The 26,933-nt window shown below is 41.6% G+C and overlaps 2 protein-coding genes across 5 annotated transcripts; one reads left to right on the top strand and one right to left on the bottom strand.

Annotated features, from left to right (window-relative positions):
- Positions 1–14: 14 nt before the first annotated feature.
- On the top strand, positions 15–15,004 carry LOC114135903 (bone morphogenetic protein 7-like). 3 transcript variants are annotated; one of them, XM_028003575.1, is made up of 8 exons: positions 15–609; positions 7,121–7,310; positions 9,715–9,807; positions 10,699–10,847; positions 11,804–12,010; positions 12,095–12,168; positions 12,252–12,362; positions 12,451–14,391. In XM_028003575.1, the coding sequence occupies exons 1-8, from the start codon at positions 225–227 to the stop codon at positions 12,598–12,600; spliced, it is 1,359 nt and encodes a 452-aa protein (XP_027859376.1). In that variant the 5' UTR covers positions 15–224; the 3' UTR covers positions 12,601–14,391. The 3 variants fall into 3 exon arrangements, with proteins under 3 accessions (XP_027859376.1, XP_027859378.1, XP_027859379.1); XM_028003578.1 differs by lacking the exon at positions 15–609 and adding an exon at positions 3,190–4,918; XM_028003577.1 differs by lacking the exon at positions 9,715–9,807 and having other exon boundaries at positions 25–609; positions 12,451–15,004.
- On the bottom strand, positions 13,190–26,933 carry LOC114135904 (ataxin-1-like). Of its 2 annotated transcripts, XM_028003579.1 has the most exons (4): positions 26,747–26,933; positions 26,425–26,526; positions 19,311–20,433; positions 13,190–17,629 (listed from the first exon to the last, which is right to left on the bottom strand). In XM_028003579.1, exons 3-4 carry the CDS (start codon positions 20,301–20,303, stop codon positions 17,291–17,293), a joined length of 1,332 nt encoding a protein of 443 aa, XP_027859380.1. In that variant the 5' UTR covers positions 20,304–20,433; positions 26,425–26,526; positions 26,747–26,933; the 3' UTR covers positions 13,190–17,290. The 2 variants fall into 2 exon arrangements, with proteins under 2 accessions (XP_027859380.1, XP_027859381.1); XM_028003580.1 differs by lacking the exon at positions 26,747–26,933 and having other exon boundaries at positions 26,425–26,698.

The raw sequence follows: 26,933 nt of genomic DNA, 5'->3' as shown, positions 1-26,933 counted from the left end.
CGCGCGCGGCTGTATCACGGCTGCACGCTGCCGCGCAAACGGGGAATTATGAATGAATGAATGACACACCGCGTTGATAGTGGGCGGCGTGTTGTTTTTTTTTTTTTTAACTCTCTGCACATGTCCGAGGACCGCCTGGGGAACAGATCGCATCTCCGGCGTCTCCTTTAAGGATTAGAGTCGTGCGTAAAAGTTGGGAGAGTTTAAAAGAAACATAAACTAAAATGCTTGTGGCTCTGCTCCTGCTGTCGTGCTGGGGATCCTGCGCGTCGGCCACGCGCGTCTCCTTCTCCAACTTCTCCGTGGACAGCGAGGCGCGCTCCAGCTTCATCCACCGGAGACTGCGGAGCCAAGAGCGCAGGGAGATCCAGCGGGAGATCCTCTCCATCCTGGGCCTGCCACAGCGCCCGCGGCCGCACGCCCACGCCAAGCACAACGCCGCGCCGACGTTCATGCTGGATCTGTACAACACGGTGTCCACGGAGGCAGAGCCGCGCGCTGTCTCGCGGTACAGGGCGGTTTTGCAGGGTCAGGCGTCGGCGGCGGTGAGCCAGCAGGACAGCCGCTTCCTGGACGACGCGGACACGGTGATGAGCTTCGTCAACCTCGGTGAGCGCTCACACTGATTATTATTATTATTACTATCGTAACAATTAAGCTGCTGCTGTGTGTGAGACATGGAAATGTTTAATCTGGAAAACATTACAGCAAGTTCATATTTAATAGCACCGCATTCCTGATGGGCTAAGTAATCCCCCCCCCCCCAAAAGTGATTTTGAAAAAACAAAACAAAAAGCAAACAAATTTTTCCCCCAAAAATATGATTTAGGCAAAAAACAAACATAAAATAAATAAATAAATAAATAAATCACTTCTTAGGCCATTATTTTAGCACGCTATATGACGTCATCCATAAAGTACAACAAAACGTTTCATACGTAAAGAAAGAACATCCTCTATCATTTGTCAGTGTTTACGTGCAAGATCACAATAAAACATAAAAAAAAAGCAGAACAAAATAATAATAAAAAAAAAACCTTCGATGAAGCCAAATTAATGTCGGAATGTGTGGGAAAAACAAAGAAAATCCACATTTCAGTAGCTTTTTCAGCCTCCTTTAACAGTAATATTTTGGATAAATGTTTTTATTTTTTATTTATGATCAATGGCTTTTCTTTTTTTTTACTTAAAAAATTCATTGGTATACAGATTAGGTCATTTCCCAGTGAGTTCCAGAGTCCAGGGCCAAATCATCAGCACTCCACCACCGTGCCTGACATTTGTGTTGGTCCTGGTGCAGGCTGTGCTCTGAGCAGCCGGGCTTCTCGTTTTTTTGGGGGGTCTCAGCAGTTCAAAGAACATTGTTCCAGAAGTTTTGTGGTTCATTACAACGCAGCTGGGCAAACCCACAATGTTCGGCCCTTAAGTCGTTTTGGAGAGAAGACTCTTTTATTGTGGCATTCCTGCTGAAACAGCCGTTCGTCTTTCATGACTTTCTTTTTTTGGAGTTCTTTGTAATTGTACTGTCATTAAATTCAACTTTCTTAACATGCTAAGTGATGTATGAAGAGAGTTGGATACTCTGGCGATGGCCTTTCCATGCCTGGGAAGATTGTTTCAAATGTCTTGCACTCGTAAATCATCTTTCTGTGTGAAGAATAATTGTGATCATAAAACTCGCTCCATGTTGAATTTCTCCTCTAAGACTGCTCACGCTGTTGTCTTTTGTTCTTGGTAACACACTTTTTATCTCGTGTGTTAATTCACGAGATGATCGAAAGGAGAACATTTGCACTTTTGCTGAGGTGATCACAATTGCTGATTTTCACTTGGCAGCACCTGATTCCTTTGCTCTTAAAGGGGCAGCATCATGAATTAACTAGGCACATAATGCCGTATGAGCACAATCAAGTAACTATGTTCCCTTCAGTTGCTATAGAAATGCTGAAGGTATTAAATGTGACTCAAAAGACATCTGAATTTGTGTTTTAGTGCCTTGAAACTGGGCCTCTGTCGCTTTAAAAACTCCTGCTCTTTCTGAAATTCCGCCTTCAGGAAGTCACCACAACATGGCTCCTCTATTAACCCTTAAATAACGTTTTTACCAACATTTCACTGAGAAGTAGCTTGATTAAAGTGCTGACCAAATGCACAGCTCCTGCTAATTGCTGCTGGCTAGTCTGAAGGAGCTGAGTGGTGGAGATACAAACGATAGCTGCTCTGAAGGTGAGCTTGGAAACTGCAGCTCAGAGAAGGAGCTTCATCCTCGAAGGCGGTGCTACGTCCACTCAGGCGTTTGGTACATCTGAATGGTTGCCATGGGAGATTAAAGGATTTCTTAAACATGCATGAAAGAATGAAGGCAACACCGCAGGTGTGGATTTGATAAGGGGATAACATTATTACATGTCATAAAGCTCTAAATAATCATTTTAAAACTTAATATTGCCCCATTAAGGGACTATCAGATATTGAGGGTGTGGGAGCTGTCACGCGGTTTTGAGGCTAAATTCAAATGAATTTGGAACATGGTAGAAACCAGTTCTTATTGATTCCTGAAACTGCAAACTGTATAATTAAAGGACAGTGTACTTCCTTTCAAAACATATACCTGTACATTGTTACCCGTGGGTCACTTTCGTTGTGATAAATCGTTGCCATGCTGCACACGTTGTGGCCACATGCATACATCGGATTTCTCTGCTCAACCTTACAACTTAACGTGTGACTGTCAGTTTCCTGCAGTTATCAGGAGCACAATGCTGTGCATTGTGCTCCAGCGGTTTGTGATCGGTCGGGGACAGATGAAAAGTCGGGGAAACCGAAGTGGCATTGAGTTAATAAAGGGAGGAATCCAAGTTGTTTGCCTTAGAGGAGGAAAGCTCTGAAGTGTGTGTGTGTGTTTGTTTCTAATACCTTGTGGGGACCATTTTCCTGACATACTACGTTGTGGGGACACACTGCTCCTTGTGGGGACCGAAGCCTTCCAGACCGAAGCCTGGTCCCCACAAGGGGAATCGCTGTTTTTGGGTCAGGGGTCAGATTTAGGATGAAGGTGTGAATTGAGTTTTGGTTAGGGTTAGGGTACCCTTATGAGGGTAAGGTTTAGGGTAAAGAAATGAATGGAAGTCAATGGAAAGTCCCCACAAAGATAGCCATGCAAACGTGTGTGTGTGTGGGTGAAGCAGCAGGCGGTATGGTGTTTGTGCTTGTTTTGTTACACTAGCAAACCTGCCTAGGGGCGCGGACCGGGTGGAGAGAATGAAACTAGTTTTTGCCACCCCTCTTATCAGCAGCGGGATTCAAAATGTTCACCCTAAGTCAACGGTAAAACAATCGGACGTCGTGAGAACGTCCCACTCCGCGCAGCTATAATGGTGAACTTTTCACTTCAGTTAACGAGATGTGGAAATATGTTTCCAAACACCAAAGGCACATTCATGCGGTTTCACATTTGGAGAGTTCTGAGGCAGGAGCGGGAGAAAAAAAGACAAAATACAGACAATTAGTGGGTGGCATTTCTTCTTTCGAGCTCACTTCGCCCAGCTGTTTTTCTCCACCGCATTTGACTGAAGGCATTGTTTCCTGGTGGCTTTGCAATCGTTTCAAGACGTCCTTCCAAACGTGACACGCCGATGCTGCCGATGATTTGAGATGGGACATAAATGGCAAACAGGCACGCTGTAAATAAACACTTCGGTGAGTGGTCGCGCTGTTATGCGGTGCCAGCAAAAGCAGTAAGTCATGACAGCGGTAATCAGTAGGTGGGAGATCTAACAAACCAGCACCCTCCGGTTGGATTTCATAAGCGCTCTGATGATTAAAGGCTGGTTGTGACAATTGATTTGGTCTACTTTTCAAAAAAACAAAAATTAATAAAATCTCCTTAACGTGAGGTCTGTCTCATATTGTTAGGGGACGATTAATCGAATAACCTTTCAGAATCACTCCTTGAAAATCCTAACAACTGAAGGACTGTTTAGTCATTTTAACCTATTATTTTTGGTTGAAAACTTCACCCAGTGTTCTCCACATGAACCGTATGAATTTATGATATCTAGTGAAGATGCAGCTGACGAGTTGCAGAAGAATCGAGAAATACCTTTTGAACCAAAGCAGGAAGAAACAAGCTTAGACGATAGTAAAATGGGTAATTTTGATATTTACTTTAATTGTGCTATAAAACTTCATGCACCTACTTATTTATTACTCGATTTTATGTGTGGTTTATTTAATGGTTGTCGTCGTTTTTTTTGCATGAATATCAAACATCATAGTCAAAGTTTCCAGAAGGAGGCCGAGGCCACTTTCACCAGGATGTTTGGAGTTCTACATCAATAAGAAATTTCACAATTCACTTCACTTATCAAATAATAACCTTTCATGAAGCGTAATTACGACCTCAGACTTTGCGACGAAATTGATTTAGTGTAAAAAAAAAAAAAAAAAGAAAGAAAGAACAAAAGTCCATATAGGTTCATTATAGCCGTGTTGCTGTGTGGCCCCGCAGCGTCGGGAGCAATCTGTAGTGTCGAAATGTCTCCCAGAGGGAAGTTTGCATATCTGAGGTCTGATCTGTGCAGCTAATGGGCCCAAACGTAAACACACCAAGTCCTTACAAGCAATTATTGCTTTCATAAAATCACCCCTCGTTCCCCCTGCAGCATTTAATTGCGGTCAAACAAATGACTAGCAGGGTTCAGAATGCGGCACTCGGGGCTCCTGGCATGTGTGTGTTTTTATGTTGTTAAGAGGAGTTTTTAGAGGACTGTGAGTCATCGTGCGGTGCCGTAAAAGAAACGTTCCGGATTTTTGTTTCTTCTTCTTCTTTTTTAACGTCAGGGGCCATGACAAGATGTAAGGATGTTCCTCTCAGATATCCGCAAACCGTCCGCGGGATCTCCGGATGATGTCATCGGTATGGATGGATGGTTGGCGCTTCAAACTAAAAGGGCGAGAGAGATCTCTACTTCTCAAGGGCGCACTTGGTTGCTAAAGAAACATCTCACCGCTTTTTTCCTGCTTTTTATTTATTTCTTTTTTAACTATCGGGGAGGGGAAAAAACCAAAAAACTCTTCAGGATGGGTGGAAACCTTTGTGGTGCCACCGGTTACCGCTGTTCCGCTTTCTTCTCTCCAATCAAAAGGAAATCACTGCGCGGCGACGCATTGCGAGATGATTACGGAGGTGTGGCGGGAGCCGACCCAGGCGGTGAGGGCGCGCATGAAATTGCCGTGTGGCTTTCCGTACTTTTGTGTTGCGCGTTCGAGGAAGCGCACTTGCTGCTGCGGTTTTCCGGGCAGAGCCCGAGCGAGGCCTTTTCTTGTGGTCAGCACATGTGTGCGATTTTAAACGGAGAGCCAAGGCGAGCCACGAATGTGTTTTTATCTTCACTCCACCCCCCATAGTGGCATTTAAGGTGTGTGTGTGTGTGTGTGTGTGTGGGTGTGGGCGTGTGTGTGTGTGTGTGTGTGTGGGGAGGGGGGGGGGGGAGGGGGTGAGTTAAATAATGTTTACATTAGTCATTATTTCACTCATGGAAGTAGGATTTTTATTTATTTTTCCCTGACAGAGCGCTTGCGGGAAGCGGAACACCCAGCAGAGGGACGTTTAAATAAACAAGTTTACCGCTGACTGGTTTTCCATAATAAACTGCTTTTTATTATGCCTTTTATTGCCACATGCCCCCCCCCCCACACACAATTGAATGTATCTCATTTGGGATTTTATAGGGCAGACCTGGGGTCACCACCTTTCACAATCGAAAGCACTTTATTTGCCTCTCGGTCTGATGATATACAATTGGGTCAGAGCTGCAAAAATCTGCAACTCTTCTAAAAAAAATAAAAAAATTTTTTTAAAGGGTAACACCAACTTTTATACATGTGTAATACAGGAAATTTGTTTTTATTTTTTAATAAAAAAATAAAAAACTAAATTGTTGTTTGGGTGATTTTAGAAAAAATGTAACTTGCAAAGGTTAATAATAATAATAATAATAATAATAATAATAATAATAATAATATCCTGTGGCACTCTATGGTGTATTTTGGAGACTGATGACACCAAAATGCACCACAGGAGATCACCTCTACCATAGCCTTCAGATTTTGATTTTGAGTCTTTAAATCTAAGTTTTCCATGGACTAATTTATAGATTCATTCGTAGATTAATGTGCATGCTTGTCCTTGTCTTATTTTTATTTAGTTTATATATATATATATATATATATATATTTAGTCATATTTAAATTGCTTACAATATCACACTTATGTATCTATAATTAAAAAAAAAAAATGTGTCACTTGTATATGTAAAGTACTATTGTATTTATTTATATACTGTATAACACATTGGATAAAGTAGCTTGTCAATGAATAAGCAATTTCCCGTTGGGAAACAATAAAGTCTATTCTATTTTATTCTTTTTTTAAACACATTTTTCCCATAAAGAAGTCAGTCTTTGCGAACAAAATTGCAAAAACAAAGTACAAAGTTTGTAATCTAATATAACATTTTTTTTAAATTAATTAATTATTATTAATACTATTTATTTATTTTTTACAAACATTCATGTAATTAAAACATCTTATTAGCAGATCTGTAAAGACTGGGGGGCTTTATTAGAGGAGATTGATGAAACAACAGTATCATGCAGAGCGCGCAACACAGACAGGTGAGAGTCAAAGTTGTGGAGATTATTGGTGCAGAACCAAATTTTGCCTTAAAGGGGGAAAAAAATGAGAGGTAGAAAGTTTGAGTTGCATAAAAAAATAACAAACAAAAAAGAAATTCCAGTGGCAGTTTGCAGAGAAACAGCAAATGTGGAGAGCAAGGCTCTCTGAACAGACGAGGCTTGGTGGTGGATCATCCTGAACACACCATTTAGAAGGTAAAGCATGGTGGTGGTACCATCATGCTGTGGGGAAGCTTCTGTTTGCCAGGGAATCAGGTCAAACTTGATGGGAAGACGGATGAATTTTAGGCTAATTCTCTGAAGAGAACCTGCATGTGTGAGTAGTGGCACCGTCATTTGGATGAAGTTTAAATCAGAAGCTTTCTGTCACCACTGTCTCTCTCTCTCCGTCTCCCTCTCTCTCCCTTTCTCCACCTGCCAGTCGATGGGGATCGTGACCTCCTGGACCGGACGCACGCGCAGGCGTTTCGGTTCGATATTTCCCGTATTCCAGAGGGCGAGGCCATCACTGCCGCAGAGTTCAGGATCTACAAGGATTTCATCCGGGAGCGTGACGGGAACGAAACCTTCCGAGTCAGTGTCTACCAAGTCGTCCAGGAGCCTCCAGACAGGTGAACATGTCCTGGTGTCACATTCTTCATTCCTGCTCAGCACATTTCATAGACGCCCCCCCCCCCCACCTCCCCAACGCCCTGACAGTACTAACCACAAGACAGTTAAGCGTCTTGTTTTCCATCACTCTTTCATTAATGATTGTGTCAAAACTTTCTGCAGTTTTGGGGTCGAACAGACTGGATTTTAATCGGTTGGGTCTGACTTAAACGAGCTCCAGACTTGTTTATCGCAATTTAAAAAGAAAAATAAATAGTGCTAATACGAGGATACGTTTAATTTCTCTCAGACGGGATGAACTTCAGCATTGTGCAGGGTGGTGCTTCCATCGTGACGAGGTAGAAGTCCCTTCACTCGCTCGCGCTTAGCAAAACGAATGGAAAACATTTTCCAGGCGACCTTTAAAGTGCTATAAACGTCGGATCGGTTTGTCCGATTATCCTCAGATGGTCTAGATAAGCACCCGGGCCCCACACATGCCACTTCAGCTCGCGTGAATGTCAGAGCCCAAATGTTTCTGCAGACAGACAGTGTTAATTACAGAAAACACAGAGACTTTCTCTGCGGCGATTTTTGGCCTCACCGTATCCAAACAGGACTGCTCTCAGGAGACCTGCAATTTCGCCGCACTCCTCGCACCACAAGTGATACCAAATATCCCTTGGACGTCACATGTAGTTACTCCTTCGTTTTGCCGGTCTTGCTTGCTGTGCTTTGTTTGCCAGCTTCTGTTTCGCTTCTTCTTTGCCACTTTCGATATTCAAAATACCGACTTTAATTACAGCTCGACGAGCAACTCCTAAAATTACACCTTCTCGGACTAATCTAAACCTCAGGCACTTAGAACACAACTGTTGCTGTAACGTTTGGATGAAAGAGGTCTTGAGCTTTTGCGTTGCTGCCCCCCGCCCTCCGAATCCCAGTAAATCTGCTGTTCTGTGGAACAAGTCTTGTAAAAAGTTGCAATTTGAGCAATCATTTCTTTCATGCTGAAACAAAACAATCAGCAATTGTCTTGTGGTATTCTTCTCCGATGGAATAGACAACATACTTTTATCCTTTTTGGTTCTTTGGCATTGACTAGGTTTTTTTTTTTTCAAAAGGGGTGATTCAGTAATGACCTTATTTTTTTTAAATCTATATTTTCTTTTGGTCTTTAAACGAAAACACATACAAAAGGCTAGTTAGAAGATAGAAAGACTGAAACGTTATCCTCACAGGCAAAGGGTAAAAAATGATTGAAGAAAATGTTCAAACATGTAGCTACTTCTATATAAAATGTTTCCGAAGTCATTCTCACACTATATTTATCTATGCCAGTGTATCAACACAAATTAGTGCCTAATTATTAATCGTAAGACAAATCATACCTGATTTTCACTTGTAAACATCTTAAAAGAAGGATTATTTTCCCTGAACTTCTTTAAAAAAATCCAATGCAACCAACTGTCTTCAAAAGCCACTTCATTGGGAAGCAGAATCCACAAATCCAGCTGTTCTGCAAAGGCCCCAGAGGTTTATAGAGAACAATAATGACCACATGCCAGATTAAGGAACACAGCAGACAAGTCAGGGATTAAGTTGTGGACTAGTTTAAGTCAGGGTTGGGTTGTAAATTAGAATCCCAAACTCCGAACATTTAACGTAGCACCGTTTTGACGACTCATCTGAAAATGGAAAGACTTTGGCACAACCACAAACATACCAAGTCATGACCTTCTACCTAAACTGACAGGTGGACCAATGGGAGCATTAATCATAGAGAAGAGGTCCAAGGTAACGGTGGGGGAGCTGCAGAGATCTGAGAACGGGTTAACCTGACAACTGTTTGTCCTTAAGAAAACCGACTTTTACGGGGGAAAAGTTGAAAGAAAGCCATGAAAAGTCTCATCTAACATTTGTACCAAGTCATACAACAACAACGGGAGTCGCATGAGTAGATTTAGATTGATTGAGACCAAAGTCCAATTTAGCATTTCCTCTATAATCTGAAGATTGATTCTCGTAGATTTATTTAGCCTTTTGCTTTAGCTTAGACCTTTAGCTGCTCTGCAACAAGGAATGGACAACAGTTAAATAGGCAAAGTTTGTGGAGACATAGCGCCAGAGACTTGCAGCTGCAATTGTTGCAAAATATTTTATAGTTGATGCGACTACGGTATCAACGTTCAAGAACAACATCATCTGCGTACAACATGCACATTTTGAACTAATTCTAAATTGTTCCACAGTGACATTCAGCCTTTCTGTATGGAAAGAGCGGACAGCATGAATAAGAGTAAAAACCTTCATTTCCATTAAAAAAGGGTGATCATTGTGGTGCCAGAAGGTCGGTACTTAGGTGTTTGATTTGGGTCAGTCAGTCTGACGATGGTAGTAAAATAACACCATTGTCATTCACAGACAACCCCAAACAGACCCGAAGGCAGCAGGACAAGCCATCCTGACGTCTGCAAGCAGCTCAATTGTCTTTGAAATTCCTTACAAAGATGAGAGGTCTGAGAGCTGAATCCCTGTTTATGCGAAAACCGGTTTTGGAGATTGATCTAGCTTTTTTTTTTCTTAAAAATCATATATACAGCTCTTTATAGGTTTATGTTTGAATGAAATCAACATTGCTCTTTTATTCTTTGAACTACTGACAACATGTCTCTGAAATTCCAACCAAAAATTTAGCATTTATTTGAAGAAAATGAGAAATGGTCCGAATAAAAAAAAAAAGATGCAGCACTTTCAGGTCTCAAATATGCAAAGAAAACAAGTTAATATTCATTTAGAAACAACAAAACTAATGTTTTAACTCAGGAAGAGTTCAGGAATCAATATTTGGTGGAATAACCAGCAGGTTTTCAATGGGGTTCAGAGCAGTGGGCTCTTCATTTTTTCCAGAGCTGTATATTATAATCTAAACACCAAATTTTTTTTTATACATTTTAAAAGACAAGCTTGTTTTTGTTAAATAAAGGAGGTATCTAAACGTCACTGTCTTGCATGTTTTCTCAACCCAGGAAAGGTTTAAATCTTCAATTATCTTGGTGTATAAAATAAAACAATTTTTTCTATTCTCAGCAATAAAAACTGGATGTATCATCTTTTACTTGAAAATGCTTGTTGTACTTTGCCAAGTTTAAAGCCCAAGTGAGACTGAATTTTTCTTAGAGTAAAAGTCCCTGGGTTTCTAATGTGAGATTACGTTTAGATTATTCATCTGTAACCTCTTTTCTCCCTTTTTGTTGAGTGGAGTCTACCAGCTTTAAAACAAGAACGCTGTCGACGTTCTTGTCGACGTTTCCCCCCCCCAAATGTTTTCAACAGGTGGAAACGCTTCAGCGTGCAGAAACATTAATGTTATTGATTGAATATCACATCACATTTTTGCTCTTCCAGCGATGTGGCACTGCTACTTCTGGATCAGCGAGACGTTTGGGCTTCAGATGACGGATGGCTTGTGTTTGATCTGACCGCTACCAGCACCCTGTGGCAGCTCAGCCCTGAGCAGAACCTGGGACTGCACCTGGTTCTCGAGGACAACAACAGTCAGTACCAACTGTTATCCTGCACGGGCATCGCAAAGTTTGTATTTACAGAAGATACATGGAACCACAGCTAAAAATTTAAAGGGAATCTGGATAAAAGCTACTTTGTTCATTTTTACACTTTTTCTTGCTTTGGGAGCTACAAGAACTGGAAGATTAATAACAGCAGAACCATAACTGCCAGTTCTTTGTGTAAATACCAATAAACTTTGGTCGATATCACCATTAAAGCCAGTTATTGAAGTTCAAAGGTTTATAAAATAGTGTTCCTATGATCTGAGATGATCTGTGCATTTTTCACATTTAGTGTAGAAGAATAATTCCCAGTTTTGTTGGAGCTTAGGTGTGTATTTTTGCCACATTTAGCCAGCTCTTTATACTTTAAAATAAGATTAGGTATCGTTACTATGAAGATGATACACAGCTCTACAATACAACGTCATCCATGCACTAAAAAGTGCATGGATGGGTGCACTTAGAACTAGTCAGTATGTGGATGTGCCATACCTTCCTGATGTGGAACAAAAACAAAACTGGACTTATCAGCTTTGGACCTAAAGAGGAAAGTTCAAGAGTCAGCATGCAGCTTCTGTTATTACAGCTGGAAACTAGCGATCAGCCCTGAAAAATGGGTGTAGCGATGAACTCTGACCTGAACCTTCATCGCTACACAAAGACAGTTACAAAGTCAGCCTTCTATCAGCTGAAGAACATTTATAGAATCAAAGGTCCAATATCCTGTTTAGTGGCACTGATTACTGTAACCGCACTGCCTAAACAAATCAGACAGCTGTTGTTGATCAACATATTTGGTGCGTATTTGCTTGATGATTTTGATGATGGCTTTTGACAAATTGGCTACAATGTTTTTATGACATAAAGAACTTTGAACTGCCTTGTTGCTGACATGTGCCGTACAAATAAACTGGACTTGACTTAAATCTTGCCCTGCAAAGGCCAGAAGAGGAATCCCAGAAGAGCTGGGCTGCTGACTGGGAGTGAGCCTAAAGACAAGCAGCCCTTTCTCGTTGTGTTTTTTAAAGTCAACGAGGTGCGGTTCCGTGGCGCTCGCTCAGCCCCCGGCCAAAAAGGACGGCAGTCAAACCGCTCCAAACAACAGAAGGCGGTCCAAGAAGCACTGAGGGCAGCAGAGGCCGGAACTGGTACTTAAGACGTTAAATATTGCCAGCATGGAGCGATGGTCTCCCTGATGTTTTGTGCTAAAACCTTGGTTTTGCATGTTTCAGATGCCTTCGGATTATCAAAAGAGGGCTGTAAGAAACACGAGCTCTATGTCAGTTTCAGAGACTTAGGGTGGCAGGTACAAAGCAAAGGATATCATTTTACACGCAGTTTTATTGTAGGCAGCGTCAGTTACTGTGGTTGTGGTTTTCCTCTGATCAGGACTGGATAATAGCGCCGGAGGGCTACGCTGCGTATTACTGTGAGGGCGAGTGTGCTTTCCCTCTCAACTCCGACATGAATGCCACCAATCACGCCATCGTGCAAACTCTGGTAAGTCCCAAACAGTCCCTGATCGCTGGTACTTTCACAACAGCCTCCACATGCTCTGCAGATTAACTCGTACTTCCTCTAACCGCAGGTGCACTTCATCAACCCGGAGACAGTCCCCCAGCCCTGCTGCGCCCCAACGCAGCTCAATGGCATCTCGGTGCTGTACTTTGACGACAGCTCCAATGTCATCCTCAAGAAGTACCGCAACATGGTGGTCAGAGCCTGTGGCTGTCATTAAAGTTTTTTTTAATGCCTTTTGCCCGACTTCTGCAAGTGTAAAAGAATGTCATGAGGCAGAAAGAGGAGTGGAGTGGCTGGACGCAAGAGAAGATGGACTCTCTGGTCTGCAAACGCTTGAGCCAAAGTGGTGAATCACTATGACAAGGAGCAGCTACAGCAGACTGTCTAAAAGGAGAAAATTTCAGACTTTTGAAGACTTTTCGAGCACAAACCAAACTTAGAGGAAGTTAACAGTTTGCAGAGATTGGATCTGAAGCATCACATACTGAATTTGCAGTCTTCTGGATGAATCTGGGTTTCCTGGGTCAGGTGTGCGACGTTTGACAGCTGCCCACACTGCACAGCCAAAAAATTTGTCACGCCGGATCGCCTTTAGCTTTACGGCACTCGTCGTCTGAAAACTTCTGCAGTTTGTCCAGATTTGCCTAACTTTTGTACCTCCATATTTTAGAGATGATGGGAGAGTCACACTGCTCTGCACATCCCAAACATTCTCTGTTGAGTTAAGGTTTGACCGCACGCAACTACTCTTGCACAATTTGAACCCAATGGATCCTTGGATGATTGCTTTTTTAAAAAAAAAAATTTTTTTTAAGGGGACACAGCTGTTTAATTCTAATCCCTTGATTTTCCTTCGCGTTGTGCGTGTGGAAATGTTTTTTTACTTTTACAACTGAACATAGCCTTGAGTTGTTTCATTTTTTAACAATTTAATTTCATGAAAAGCTTAAAGCCACAGGATGTAACTTTTACAAAAGTAATTTTTTTCCGTATTTGTTATGAAACGATCAAACTCCTCCCAGTGCTGCCGTTGCTGTCTGAAGAGATGCACCGCTCCCAGTCAAAAACAACCAATCAGAGACAGGAGAAGGGTCTTAGTGCTGTCTATCATCCTCGTCTACGTGCTGCTAAATGTGTTAATGGCGGAGAAACAATTTACCGTTCCAGGAAAACCATTTATCCACCATCATCGAAGCCCATGTTAGCTAGCCTCAGCATTCATGGCAGGCTATGTGGTCAACCAGTCTAGAGAGAAAGGGGAAGGGTGTGAGTGGCATTCGTACATGAGTGATTGACAGCGCTAAGACCCTCCTTCGGGCTCTGATTGGCTGTTTGTGTGGTGTATTTCTGCAGTTAGTACTGGGAACACTGGGAGAAGACAGAGGAGAAAGTTTATCACAGATTATCTGTCACAGGGTGATAACTTAAACAAATATGTAAAAACATCTTTTTCTATATGTACATACATATAAAAGCGACATACCTTAGCTTTAAGTAATCTTTTTCTATGAAAGAAAACAATCGTGATCATTTTTTCCAAAAATATTTTTTACATAAAAATGATGGTTCTTCTTAATATTGATCCCAATTTTAAAAATGCATTGGACGGTTGTTGACTCCATTTCAGTAGTTCCAGCGATCATTTGCCTTTGCTTGATACAGGCCAATAATTTGAGCTTCCTGGAGCCCATCGCCACATTTTCCATGATGCGTTTTCTTACATGGTTGTTCAAGAAATGAGATACTACTCATCGCACTACTGAGGGTAAATAACTTGCCACCTGCTTTAAACTTACAATCCACGCTGTAATTATCCGGTGGGAGGCTCTTACCTATTTTCTTTGTTAAGTCCAGTTGACGACATGTTTTCCACCTGGCAGTGTAGATGGACAAGGTTGCAGTGATTCATCTTTATAGTGTCCATTACCTGTAAACAACAGTTGCCCTGAAGTATCAAACCAAAGCTGCAGAGGTTTAACTTTGCCTGATTAAAAAGGTCAACTGGAAACAGCGGATGCAGGCGGTGTTTTTATCTACAAGAACATTCACACATGGTCCTTTTGGGTTAGAAATGGCACAAAAACAAAAACTAAGTTAATTATGTAACTGGAACCAGCTAAATACCCTATCGGCTCAGAGAGTTGGTGTCACTTCATGTGTGTTTGTTTGCAGAACAACATGGAAAATCTACTGCTACGCCTGGGTTCTGTGAAGTATTTATTGAACAAAAAGCTGCAGGTGGTGCCATTTCCTCAATCAGGAGCTCAAGAAATGAAGAGGGAGACAAAGCAAAGGTGGATTGAAAACCTCTCTGTGAGTTAGTTTTGCAGAGACGTGAACCAAATCAGCTCTTTGGTGAGTTATGGAAATCATTGCAAATCTTAACAAAAGGTCAAATATAAGAGAATGGTTAGAAATTGTGAAATTGGAGTCCATCTAGCTGGATGGATGGCTCAGTTTGAAATTTTTCTTCTTTTTATGTTTCAGCAAATGGAGTTAAGATTTCAAAAAAGAATATGTTAGTGGTGTCAAATCATTCAGACTGATCTCAATATTAGGCAACAAAATAAAATAATGCTGCGAAAATATACTCTTTTGTGTGTGCAGAGAAAGACTAACGGATTAATAATAAAAGCATGGAATAGTTCAATGAATAGTAACTCTTAGATTTTGAATTAGAGATCAGATGCCGACCTGGCGATTTAAAAAAAAAAAAAAAACCCAGCGTAAAATCTCTTTAGAGGTCTTGAATTAGGCCTCAACTTCAACATTGCTGTTTAGGTTCATGCGCAGCCATATTTTCTAATAGCGCTTACACTTAGTTAGCATAGTTGCACGCAACGAAAAATGTGGATCTGGTCGCAGCTGAAAACGTGATTTAATAATATTTATATTCTTCTGGTGCGTTCACATCAAACGTGTTTTGAGCGCCAGGCTTGTCTGGCTAACATTCAAAGTGTATGTGGAGGCACGTCGAGGCCACGTCATGGAGCGTTTTAGGCTTCTAGCATGGCGCGATTTGAACCGTTTGGCGCGTAAAGAGCGTCCAATGTGTGCGACAAATAGGCCAGCAACGGAAAACAACGGCTTGAGGGATTTTGACACGTTTGACACGGCTAACGCTAGGTGTAGAGCAAAATGTCTGCATTCAAAGTGCACACGCGTCAAACTTGAAGAGTCAGATGCGTTTGGTGTGAAGTTGTAGTTTTTGTCCGGGTCAAAAACTACACCTGCTCGCCAGTATTTATATTTTTGACGTGAATCCAGCCCTATTTATGCATGTGAATAAAAACTGATCACTTGATATTTCGTCCCACTCCTAACTCAAATGGAATTTGTTCGCTAAACTCGTCGCTGTTGCATTTTTCCATTTTATCTGTATAAGATCATAAACGCTTTCTTCATCCAGTTGTTGTCAGCTACAAAATGAAAACAAAGAGAGATAACAAGTGGGTGCAAATGCTTACAGATGAAGTCACGTGATTCACTCTTTAATTTCATCCCATTAAAAATTATTTGTGTGGTGTTGTTTTTTTTGTTTTTTTTTACACAATTTCAACTTCGAAGAACCAGAAAAAAAAAATCAAGTATCTCTGCTTGGTGCTTCCGTCGTGTCACGTCACAGCCCACACAAGTCAGAAACACAGATCCTACATTGAAGAGAGAGGTAGAACGAAGCTTTACAAGTGTTGCAGTTCAGAATCAGTCGGTTCACATGTTATTTGGCAGTAGAGGGTTGAACTTTAGATGCAGTGAAAGACCTGAGAGGCAGAAATCCCACAAAGGAGCAGATATCGTCAGAATTGCAAGAAAAGGAGTTTAAGTCGGAACAGTGCAACTCACCAAGGCAGCATCAGTTCATGCTTTGGTTCTCCGTTATCACTTAACGACATATTACATGACCTTTAACCCTGAGAGGTGAGCTCACCGTAGCTGTCCTCTTTAGCTGACACTACTTAAAAGCCAATAAAGATGACAAGTCAAGCACAGAAGCATGATCCAGGAGGTAGAAAGACAAGACGCTGATCACAGCACAAATCCAAAGAAATCCCAGATTAACAGTGCCTTACAAGACCGTTCCCACCCCTGAAATTTTTCCGATTTTTGTCACGCTACAACCACAAGTGCCTTTTTTTGTTTAGGAGTTTGTGTGGTGGACCAAAAAGAAATGCTGATGGTTTCCATGTTCTGTTTTTGTTTCAGAAATAAAACAAATTGTAGTTGTAGTTTTTGCTACAATTACAGCTGAAAGTTTTTTGGGCCATGTCTCTATCATCTGTGCAAATTCTGGATAATTATTCTTGTGAGAACAGCTAAAGCTCAGCCAGACCGTCTACGATCAGCAATTTCCAAGTGTTACCACTGGGGCCAGATTTACAAGGATGTGGGCCCCTGGGCTGGAACCAGTGTTGGTGCACCAGACCTGGCTCCAGAGGAATTTTGCTGGGGGAAACAGTAAAAGGAGGATTTAATTTAAGCAATAAGACAAAACTGAGTAATTACGCTCAGATTAGCATAACCGTTAGCTCAGATGTAGCAGAAATCTAAAAATCTTTATCTCTGAAGTCAGTTTCTTTAAATGGAAAATAAATCTAAAAAAGAAAAAGTAGCAATAGTTCATATTACTTGTAACAGTAAAAAGTACAGTCAGCTAAAACTACTCCTATACATTTTTTCCCTAAAAAAGTTACTCGTGTAAATGTAACCCACCTCTGACAATAATGGAAATCGCCTGCTGTTTTCTTTCCACTTTTCAGTTTTGTGCTACTTTGTATTGGTCAGTCACTAGGAAATTACTCTTAAGTTTGTGGTTTTAATGTGCCAAAGTGTAAAAAAGTTCAAAAGGTGTGAATGCTTTTGCAAGGCACAATATATCATTTGAAAACCGCGTCCCTAGTGGTTGAATTTCACGGGGCCGAACAGTGCCTCCTGCGGGACGCCTTTGTCCCCGTTCTCTGCTCCCCTGAGAGCTCCTTCGGTTCGGGTAGAACCTGGCTGCACAGCGCAGCGTTTGCCTCTGGGGAATCAAGACTGTCCTTGGGTTCTTTGGGGCCAGTTTTTGGCCCGGGGGAGTCTGACGGCAGCGGCTCGGGAGCGGAGACGGGCGTGAGGGCCAAGCAGACGTCTCCCACACTGAGCTGGCGGCACTGCAGGCCGCAAAGACGGGCCGTCTTCTGGGGGCTGCAGGACGACCAGCCCTGCCCGCGCACAAAGAAAGGATACTCCACGTACACATCCACCAGCTCCTGAAGGGAGGACGTACACGCACACACACACACACACACACACACAAGCCAGTTACACAATAATGTGTGCAATGTTGCTCTGTTAGAGCACTAAACTTACCTGCTATGATGTTACAGACGCAGCTACAATGATTTAACCCAAACAGCAAATTTGGTTCATGTAGCAATAAATACATTTAACTAAAACAATTTAAATATTTTATCTAAATTTACTTAAATATCATATAAATTCAACAAGAAATCCTACTTTAAGTAGAAATCCTTATAAAAATACACAATCACAAACCAGCTGTGGTCTCAGGCTGAGACACCTCAAATATCTGGACTGGTGACAGTCACATTTCACTGCAGGGAAAAGGAAACACAAAAATGGACCTGACACCAGAATGATACTTGAGAAGCACAGTTCATGTTTGAAGTTAAAGGAACAGTACTTACGCCACCTGGTGGCAGAAAGAGGAAACTGTCAAAGATTGCCATCACACCCCCAAGCACCAAAATATTCTAATAGTAGCACCACTTTGTTCTATTTTTACTCAAGTAAAAGTAAAAATTAGAAATTACTCAAGTGAGAGTGAAAAGGTACTGTGAAAAAAAGCTACTAAAGTATGGAGTAATTGATCAGAAAGTCTGACTTATCATTTTAAAATGACATAATTAGACACACAAAAAAGTAGTTATGTGCATATTATGGTATTTTAAAGACTCAAAATGAAAAGATATATAAATAGCATCATTATAAAATACTCATTTTAAGCAGAAGAAACACTTAAAACAAAATATATATATATACATTTTATGAAACCACTATTCACAGTAGGTAATGTGTGTCATTCATTTTCATGCATTTATAAATATCATAATTGAGCTTACAAACTATTTATTTTCCAAACTAAAAACTTAATTTAACTTAATCTAAACTAAACATATAATGTTTAATCTAAATGTGTAGTTTGGTCTTACAAACTAAATATTGAGCTCAAACCAAAAATATCTAGCTTGCTAAATGTTTAGGTTGCCAGCTAAATATTTAGCTAATGTTTTAATTAACCTGCCGATAAGCGGAAGTGGACTGTTAAAACAAAAGCTGGGTTTTGAGAACTTTAAATATTTTCCTGCTGCTGGCGAGACTGAACCGCTTCCGTCGTCGCTTGGGTAATATTTTCTTCATTTCTTAAATCTTCGATTCGTTCACTCTCGACACGTCCAGCGTGTTAGCTGAAAACGTAGGACCAAACTATTGCTGTTAATTATTTCCCGTCTAACTTTAGAAGCGGCGACAGCTCGTAATTAAAAGTGTAATTTTTGTGTTCAATTTGGAGAAACCACTTGTAATTTTGGTTGTATTTAACATTTGTTCTTGTTTGACTTGTTTTTTCCAAGCAGCAGCTGTAGTTTCAATTTGCAGTCGGTGTTGAATGTAGGTGGATATTATAGGAGATGCTAGCGGGGTTTGGTTACTGAAATCTACATTTATTGGGAAAGTGTCCATCTGTTTCTTTTGTTGGCTCATTTTCAAAAGCTTAAAAGAACTTGCGATATTTCAAATGATTCATCTTGCAACTGCGATGAAGTGAAAGAGGCTTGACGCGCCGTATAAAAGGACTATTAACAGCTATTTGTGCGGGGGCCGCAGGCCGCGGTGCATAATAATAATAGCCACAGAGTGATTTCCCCTCACCTGGGACTGCTGCTCGTGAAGCAGGATGAGGAGGCGGGAGACGGAGGAGGCGGCTGAAGGGGAGATGCTCTGCACCGTGCAGCAGCTCAGGCGCAGGTCCGGGCAGGCCAGAGAGCCGAGCAGGAAGTCCTCGGTTTGCAGGTTCTCCACCCTCCTCAGCCGGCCATCTCTGAGCTCAATCAGGGACCCGGCGACGAAGTGGGGCAGCAGCCAGGGGAAGCGGTTAGGGCCGGTGGGAGTGGACAGGGGCACCACAGGAGACCTCTGCTTGTTTTCTTTCATGGGAGTGCTTGTGCCGTTTAGGCTGTTGGGGGAAACTCTCATGAGGGATTGTCCAGATGTAATTTTTGTAGAGTTGAACAATGAACTGTGCTTCAAAGTGTTGTCCTCATGCGTGGAGTGAGGTAGGTAAGCGCCTCCTCTTTCAGCTCTGTGCAAATCATCAGTTCTTCTTTCTCCTCTCCTGGCATAGGGACCTTTGTGAGAGCCATAGGTTTTGTCTTTTAACACTTTGAGCCTCTCCCAGCCTCCGCTCCCCCTCTGGATGCCCTCGGACACCAGAGACCCCGCGCTGAGTCTAGAGACATAGTTTGGATATCCAGAGTGGAGAGCCCGTGCTCCGGATAAATGGTTCTGCAGTTGGTACTGATGGGAAAAGTCCCATCTGGGAGGCAGAGGACTGAAGTCTCTCCACTCTGCCCAGCCGTGGTGCTCTCTGAAGGCGGACGGGATGTGCTGTTTGGGCCTGGGAGGGGGTTGTACCTGCATCCAGGGTTGGTACAGGGCCGTGACCCGCCTCGGCACAGGCCGAAACAGACCCATGTGGTTCGTCTTTAAGTCGGTGTGGCTCTTGTACGGATAGGGTGCCTTGAAGTTTGTGGCGTCGCATTGCAGCAGCTGCTGCTGCTGAGGGGAGCTCACTCTTTGGTCTCTCTTCTTAAACGGGAGGCTGTCCCTGTGTGGGACCAGAGCCGGGCTTGTTGTGAAGCTCATTGCCTCACCTTGCCTGTCATTCACTCCAAGAATACATAGCCTTTGTTTGAGATAGAGCTGGTCCGGAGATCGTGTGTCAAACCCGCCATTAGTCTCTTGGCAACTGTCACACACTCAAGGTCATCTTGATCTAGGCAAAGGAGACAGATATTGATGAGTTTCATTTAGTCAAGTTTAATTAAAACCCAGGCTGCACAGTGGCGCAGTTGGTAGCACTGTTGCCTTGCAGCAAGAAGATCCCGGCCGGGGTCTTTCTGCATGGAGTTTGCATGTTCTCCCTGTGCATGCGTGGGTTCTCTCTGGGTACTCTGGCTTCCTCCCACAGTCCAAAAACATGACTGTCAGGTTAATTGGTCTCTCTAAATTCTCCCTAGGTGTGAGTGTGTGTGTGCATGGTTGTTTGTCCTGTATGTCTCTGTGTTGCCCTGCGACAGACTGGCGACCTGTACAGGGTGAACCCCGCCTCTCGCCCGGAACGTAGCTGGAGATAGGCACCAGCAACCCTCCTGACCCCATTAGGGACAAAGGGTGAACAGAAAATGGATGGATGGATTAATTAAATCCCTCCCATGAAGGCACAGGAAAGTGCAAGAGCACGTTTAGGGTTTTAAAAATGAATTATTAGTACGTAGGAAAAAAACACGGCATCAACAATGCTTTGAGAAATCACCCGCAACGGTTTTCTTCAATCTTTATGCATTTTCTATGTTGCAGCCATGATCCAAAGTATTGTAATGTTTTATGTGATAAGCCATGATTACATGAGTTTTAAAATCTTTAGATAGAAAAATCTGAAAAGTGGAAAAATCAGTCAATCGTAGCTGCAAGTCCTCAAAGGTATGTCTCTACCAGCTTTGCACCATCTAGGGATGGTGATTGTTCTAGTTTAGATTTGTAGTGTATGAACAGTGGGGAAAAAAATCACAAGATAATAGTTTGAAAGTGTCTGCTGATCTTGCCAGCTGGGGACATCCCAACAAAGCATGCAGAAACTCAGGAAAATTGCAAAAATCCGCACATAGCTACGTCTCAGGCTCTGTAGGCCTCGGTGAGTAAACTTAAAGTTCAAGTTGATTCTTGTAAGAAAAAACAAACATAAGAATTATGGATTCCTTGGAAGCATTTCCTAGGCAAAGAATTTATCTTAATGAAAGATAACACGGCAGCACAGATTGAATTTGTAAAGTTGCTTCTGAAAGAACCGAAAGACTTGTGGACTCGTGTCATTACAAATCGAAAAGGTTTACTGGTGTTGAGAAACAACAACTCCAGAAATACCTCATGCTAACTGTTAGGCATGCTACTGAAAGGGTGATGATCTGGGTTTCGTTAGCTGGTTTACTAAATTAGCCACAATCTCCTTTTGTACAGAAAACAATCTGGAACTATGAGCAAATAAAATAAAATGATTCTGGATGCCTTGTCAGAAAGTCCTCCAGAAAAACACAGCAAATCTCAGAAAAATTAACCAATGGTGAAACATGTTTGTACAAGTTCCAGTTGCTTTATTATTCTTTTTAAATATGGGAGTAATTATTTCCTCCATGCTGGTTTTCTATTTTGGCTTCCTCCCCCCCTACCTTCAGTAAATATTGGCAGCTTAAAATTGGCACTTGCTCACATCTTGTTGTCATTAAGTTTTATATAATCTCCGGATATGTCAAACTTTGCAAATAAAATAGGAGATTCTCTTTTCTCCATCTTGTTAGGAGTGAGAGAAAATTTTTTTCCCCAACAAAAAGTAACATGCAGTTAGATCACTGCCTATAAATATCCCCTTGACGTGCGAACAATGACTTCACCATCAGCTCCAAATTACAGCTTTCCAACCACAATTTGCTGTTCTGAAAGTTTTTTTTTTCTTTTGATGGACATATACCAACTCCTTTGCAAAGAAGAAGAAAAAAAAAGAGAAGTTACTATGGTTACAAAGTGCTCCGCAGTGTGGTTGATGAAGGAAAGAGTGCGGAGAGAACAAGGCAGAGTAAAAATGTGGGTAGTGGGTGTGAAGCTAGAGGTCAGATTAGAATGTATTTTTTCACACCCCTTGAGGTTGCGAAAGTAACATTTTCCAATAGAAAAGAAGAATAAAAGAAAAAAAACAACGACATAAACGTATGGTGGTAAACACACAAACCCAGGTTGCATCTGAAACACCCATAGATCCCTCTTCATCTACCGTAAGCGCTCGCACAGTGAGTCAGCTCACTTCGGTGGGATAAATATAAGAACCTTGTGGCCAGAAACACCACAGTGTGTTGCAATCAACGACTGTGTGTCGTGTTTTTAGATAAACGTGGCTAACAGCACTGGCCGTTTTACTGTTTTTACAGCCTGTCAATGCACAAACCTCGTCTCATTAAGACCGTGTTCACCACCAGGACTGGCAGAGTGCTTTCACAAGCCTGTACACCCCTGGTGTCAAACTTCAAAAACTGCAGCATGTCATTGAGATTTCAACGTAAAGCTGTGCGCAGTGATGAAGCGACTGAAAGATGATGTATGCTTTTAAGAAGAGAAGACATGGAAAGGTGTGTAATTGTTTTTGCATTTGTTTTGTGAAGACTTCAGAGGTTCGACTGAAAACATTAGGGAACAAACAGCATCATGAAGACCAAAGAATAAACCATTCAGGTCTGGAAGAAATTTAAAGCAGAGTTAGGTTATTATATGTTATCTTTACCTTTGAATATCTCACAATGCTCTGTTCATGGAAAGAGTGTCACTACCATTTTAAAATGTTAAGGTATTTATAAAGAATTTATTTGACCTTTATTTCTACGGGTTGGTTACAAATGTGTCCAAAACTTTGTTGATATTCCGATAATGTCCAAAAAACACAATTTCACTATTGCCGTGTTTTCATTAAATAAGATGCACAATTAAAATCAGTTGTGAATAAGTTTGTTTGCGCAATGAGTTTTTAAAAATTATGCTGCGCCACCATCCTCTTATCGCTTCCTGTCTTTGTCTTTTCCGCCAGCAGTAGCATCGGGTTGTTGATCATGTGATTCGTGTGATGAAGAAAAAAGGATTTCTGTTGCAGTTCTCCAAAATACACTATTTTGAGACAGCCAACAAAAACCTTGTCGAAAACCCTGTTTTTCGAAATCTGCGTGCTTCTAATTAAACAAATTTATTTCGTTAATCTAATTTGTGCAATTTTAACACAAATGAAAACGCAGACATTGAGATCCAGGATCTCATTTTACAAGAGAAACCTATTTCGATAAAATATTGCACAATAAAAAATTACAAACCCAGCAGTAATGCAAATGTTTAAGAAATCCGACTCAATTAAATAAGCTAATCGAATATAAGATTACAGCAAGTTTCATGACAAATTTTCTCTTTAGGCCGTTCATCTTAACCAGCAGGGAGAATAAGTACAGCAACAATGAGAAAAGTAACAGAAAAAGCCCATGGTAGCTCTGGAGGAGCTGCAGAGATCCAGCGCTCAGGTGGGAGAATCTGTTGGCATGGCAACTATCAGTCATACTCTCTCTAAATCTGGCTTTTATGGACGAGTGGCGAGGACCCATCGCTAGAAAAAATAATTATAAATTCTCAATACAAGCCAGGGGCTCTGCAAGAAGCTTTTAGGCCTAATGTAAAGTTTAACAGTGGACTATCACATGCATTGTGTTGTTTCTAACTTTTCTTTTTCAGCTGGTTGGAGTTGATGGGACCAGTGATGGACAAGGCTACATATTTGGTAAACCCAGAAGACAACCTGTAGGAGGCTGCTGAACAATTAGACTGAGACTAACATGAAGCCAGAACAATGTCAATGTCCAGACTTAAATATAGTTAAGATTTTGCCTCAGGACTTGAAAAATTACATCAACAGATGTTCTTCCAATCTGGCTAAAATGTAGCTATTTTGCTAAACAAAAGTGGGCAAACACTGCCAAAAACACCAAATTTTACCAAGCACTTTCATCTAGTTTTTAGTGCCGATATCTTAGTGCGCGTGAAATAAGGCAAAGCTAACTTTCAGCAAGAAACAGAAGTCAATGATTCCTTAATATTGATGAAAAAGTACCAGTCCTACTGATAAATTATTTTACTTATAACACAATAAGTCAAACTTATAAAATTGTGTTATAGGTTCTACTTATTACATCTCGTCACACGTGAAGTAATCTGCCACTGGGACCAGTACTGGTGTGAGTCAGTTTTGTCTCAGTTCAATTGTAATATATTTGCACTAGAAACTAGGCCAAAAATGTATTATTTTACTACAAAAGTTTTGTTTTTGTAGTGAAATATCTGTCTCCAGAAGTGCAAAGCTTGTGTAGAAACCTCATATCGACATGATGCTGTAATTCCAGTGAAAGGTGTTTTTTTACAAAATACTGAAAAACTTAATTTCAATTGAAAACCTTGTATTATTTTGTATTATTTCTGGGCTGCACAGTGCCTCAGTTGGTAGCACTTGTTGCCTTGCAGCAAGAAGGTCATGCATTTGAATCCCAGCCAGGGGTCTTTCTGCATGGAGTTTGCATATTCTGTCTGTGCATGTGTGGGTTCCCTCTGGGTACTCCAACTTCATCCCACAGTCCAAAAACAGGACTGTTAGGTTAGTTAGTCTCTCTAAATCGTCCTGAGCTGTGAGTGTACGTCCATGGTTGCCCACTGTGTGACTATGTTGCCCTATGATGGACTGACGATCTGTCTAGGATGTACCTTGCCTCTCGATGACTCCAAGGACAAATGGGTTTTGATAATGCATTGGATGAATTATTCCCTCCCATCCACTATCCCAATAAAACACATTTTCTTTAGTTTGTAGTTGAGGCATCACAAAATAGGAAAACGTTCTTGGTGTATGACTACTTTTATCACAGCCCTGTAAGTTTCTGGTGTGAGTTCTGAATGGGGTGTGTGATGTGTGTGTGTACTTGTCTACCTATCCTATTCAGGAGCATTTCTGGGACATGTACTAACCCTCTGAAGACTGATGGGTAGGGTTGGGCAATCTGGACTGTCACGTTTTAATACTTGTGATAATGACAAACGTGACAGTAAGAACTACATATCACCTTTTCTAGGTAACTACGGATTTGACTGCATGGCCATCAGTCATAACCGCACAAACACGTATACAACTCTTGAAAAACGTCCGTAATGCGCTTCATTAGAACATCAGACACATAGAGAACTGTGATTTGTATCACTAAGCTGTTCACAGTAACTGCATTTAAACAAATGTCCAAATCTATTGATATTAACATTGATAAACAGTGGAGAAAAATAGAAAAATAATCAATGTGAACAGCTTTAGGCATTTTTAATCATTAATTGGAATTTTTTGTGACAATAAATCAAAATTTATCACGATAAATGATAAACGATATGATAAATGTCCACCACTACCGATGGGACCAAAGCTTGGTCCTAACAGGGTGAATCCAATTCTTCAGGGTTAGGGGAGAGATTAAGGTGTGAATGAAATCTCAGGGTTAGAAAACAATGTCAGTGTTAGCCATAAGTGCGGTGACTAAAATGAATGCAAGTCTATACAAAGTCTTAATGTGAGTAGGAATACAAACTTGTGTGTGATGAGACTGTGTCCTCACACAGACACGTCCCTGTGTGAGCAGTCCGTCTCGCATAGACACGCTCACCGTGACAATGTTTGTCAGCTGAACGCCTGCAGTTTGCATGTAAATTCATTCAAATTGCACTGCTGTGTGGGCTCCACACTCTCACAGTGTGATCTGCACAGGTATGGTCACATCATGACTCGAACATGCCAGTGATGTCAGGCTTCTGCAGCCTTCTGCATCCATAAGAGGAGACGCTGATCACTACAGCCTGCCTATCTAAGGGAAATGACATGTAAACACATCAGTGTTTTGTGTGTTTGCTGCCATCGTTCTGAAGCTAATCAGGACTGTGGATGAAACTATTTGCATATCGGTAGTGGCAATTTTGCTCTTGGTCAGTTTAATGGTTCCTTCTATGAAGAAGGGAGATAAGGGAGTTCAGTCTCTGGTTGTGACTGTCAGACTGACTCAGGCATCTTTTCAAACACATCACAATTGTCTTAGTCAAGAAGATGATGCGTATATAAACATAATTACATGCATACATAAAAAAAAAAAAGTCAACTTACATGTTGCCTCTTCCACACACCTGTGCCTCTAGTCTTCATGCTGCATGTCCATCAGTCATCCCTTCACACACACACCTGTGTGTCCTGTGTCATGCTCACACACTGCAGGTGAGAAAGCAGAATGAGCACAGGCATCCAGACGAGCTCACCAGACACTCCTTCTCTCCTCTCTCTTTTTTTCTCTCTCTCTTCCCTCCTACTCACTTTTACATTTTTGCACTCCCACTCTGCTCACTCACTCAGTCCTGTTAACCTTTCTCAGACAGATTCCCCATCTCGTGCTCTCTTTCTCTCTCAGTCTCTCCCGTCTGAACTTGCTCACCCTGTTGCTCTTGAATCTCTCCTCCGTTCGCAATCAACCCTTCTGTTCTTCGCCGTTGCTGCACGCTCCACGCCGTGCTGTTGTCGGGTGTATAATTAGAGATGAGAGTGTTGTGCAACTCCTTGGCTGGTGGTAGGCGTATGATTGCCTGATGGCATTGGCGATGCGCCCGGTTCAGTAAGTTGCT

Source organism: Xiphophorus couchianus, chromosome 20 (assembly GCF_001444195.1).
Source record: "Xiphophorus couchianus chromosome 20, X_couchianus-1.0, whole genome shotgun sequence".
In the NCBI taxonomy this organism is placed as follows: Eukaryota; Metazoa; Chordata; class Actinopteri; order Cyprinodontiformes; family Poeciliidae; genus Xiphophorus; species Xiphophorus couchianus.
The sequence above is the reverse complement of the archived record's forward strand: the minus strand, read 5'-3'. Positions and strand labels throughout refer to the sequence as shown.

Bases quoted from the DNA above. Each gene is read 5' to 3' on its own strand.
- LOC114135903 (XM_028003575.1), top strand. From the start codon at position 225: ATGCTTGTGGCTCTGCTCCTGCTGTCGTGCTGGGGATCCTGCGCGTCG. The intron at 610-7,120 runs GTGAGCGCTCAC...TCCACCTGCCAG, and splicing joins GATGAGCTTCGTCAACCTCG to TCGATGGGGATCGTGACCTC. The intron at 10,848-11,803 runs GTCAGTACCAAC...TGCCCTGCAAAG, and splicing joins GGTTCTCGAGGACAACAACA to GCCAGAAGAGGAATCCCAGA.
- LOC114135904 (XM_028003579.1), bottom strand. From the start codon at position 20,303: ATGAGCTTCACAACAAGCCCGGCTCTGGTCCCACACAGGGACAGCCTC. The intron at 17,630-19,310 runs GTGAGGGGAAAT...TCCTCCCTTCAG, and splicing joins TTCACGAGCAGCAGTCCCAG to GAGCTGGTGGATGTGTACGT.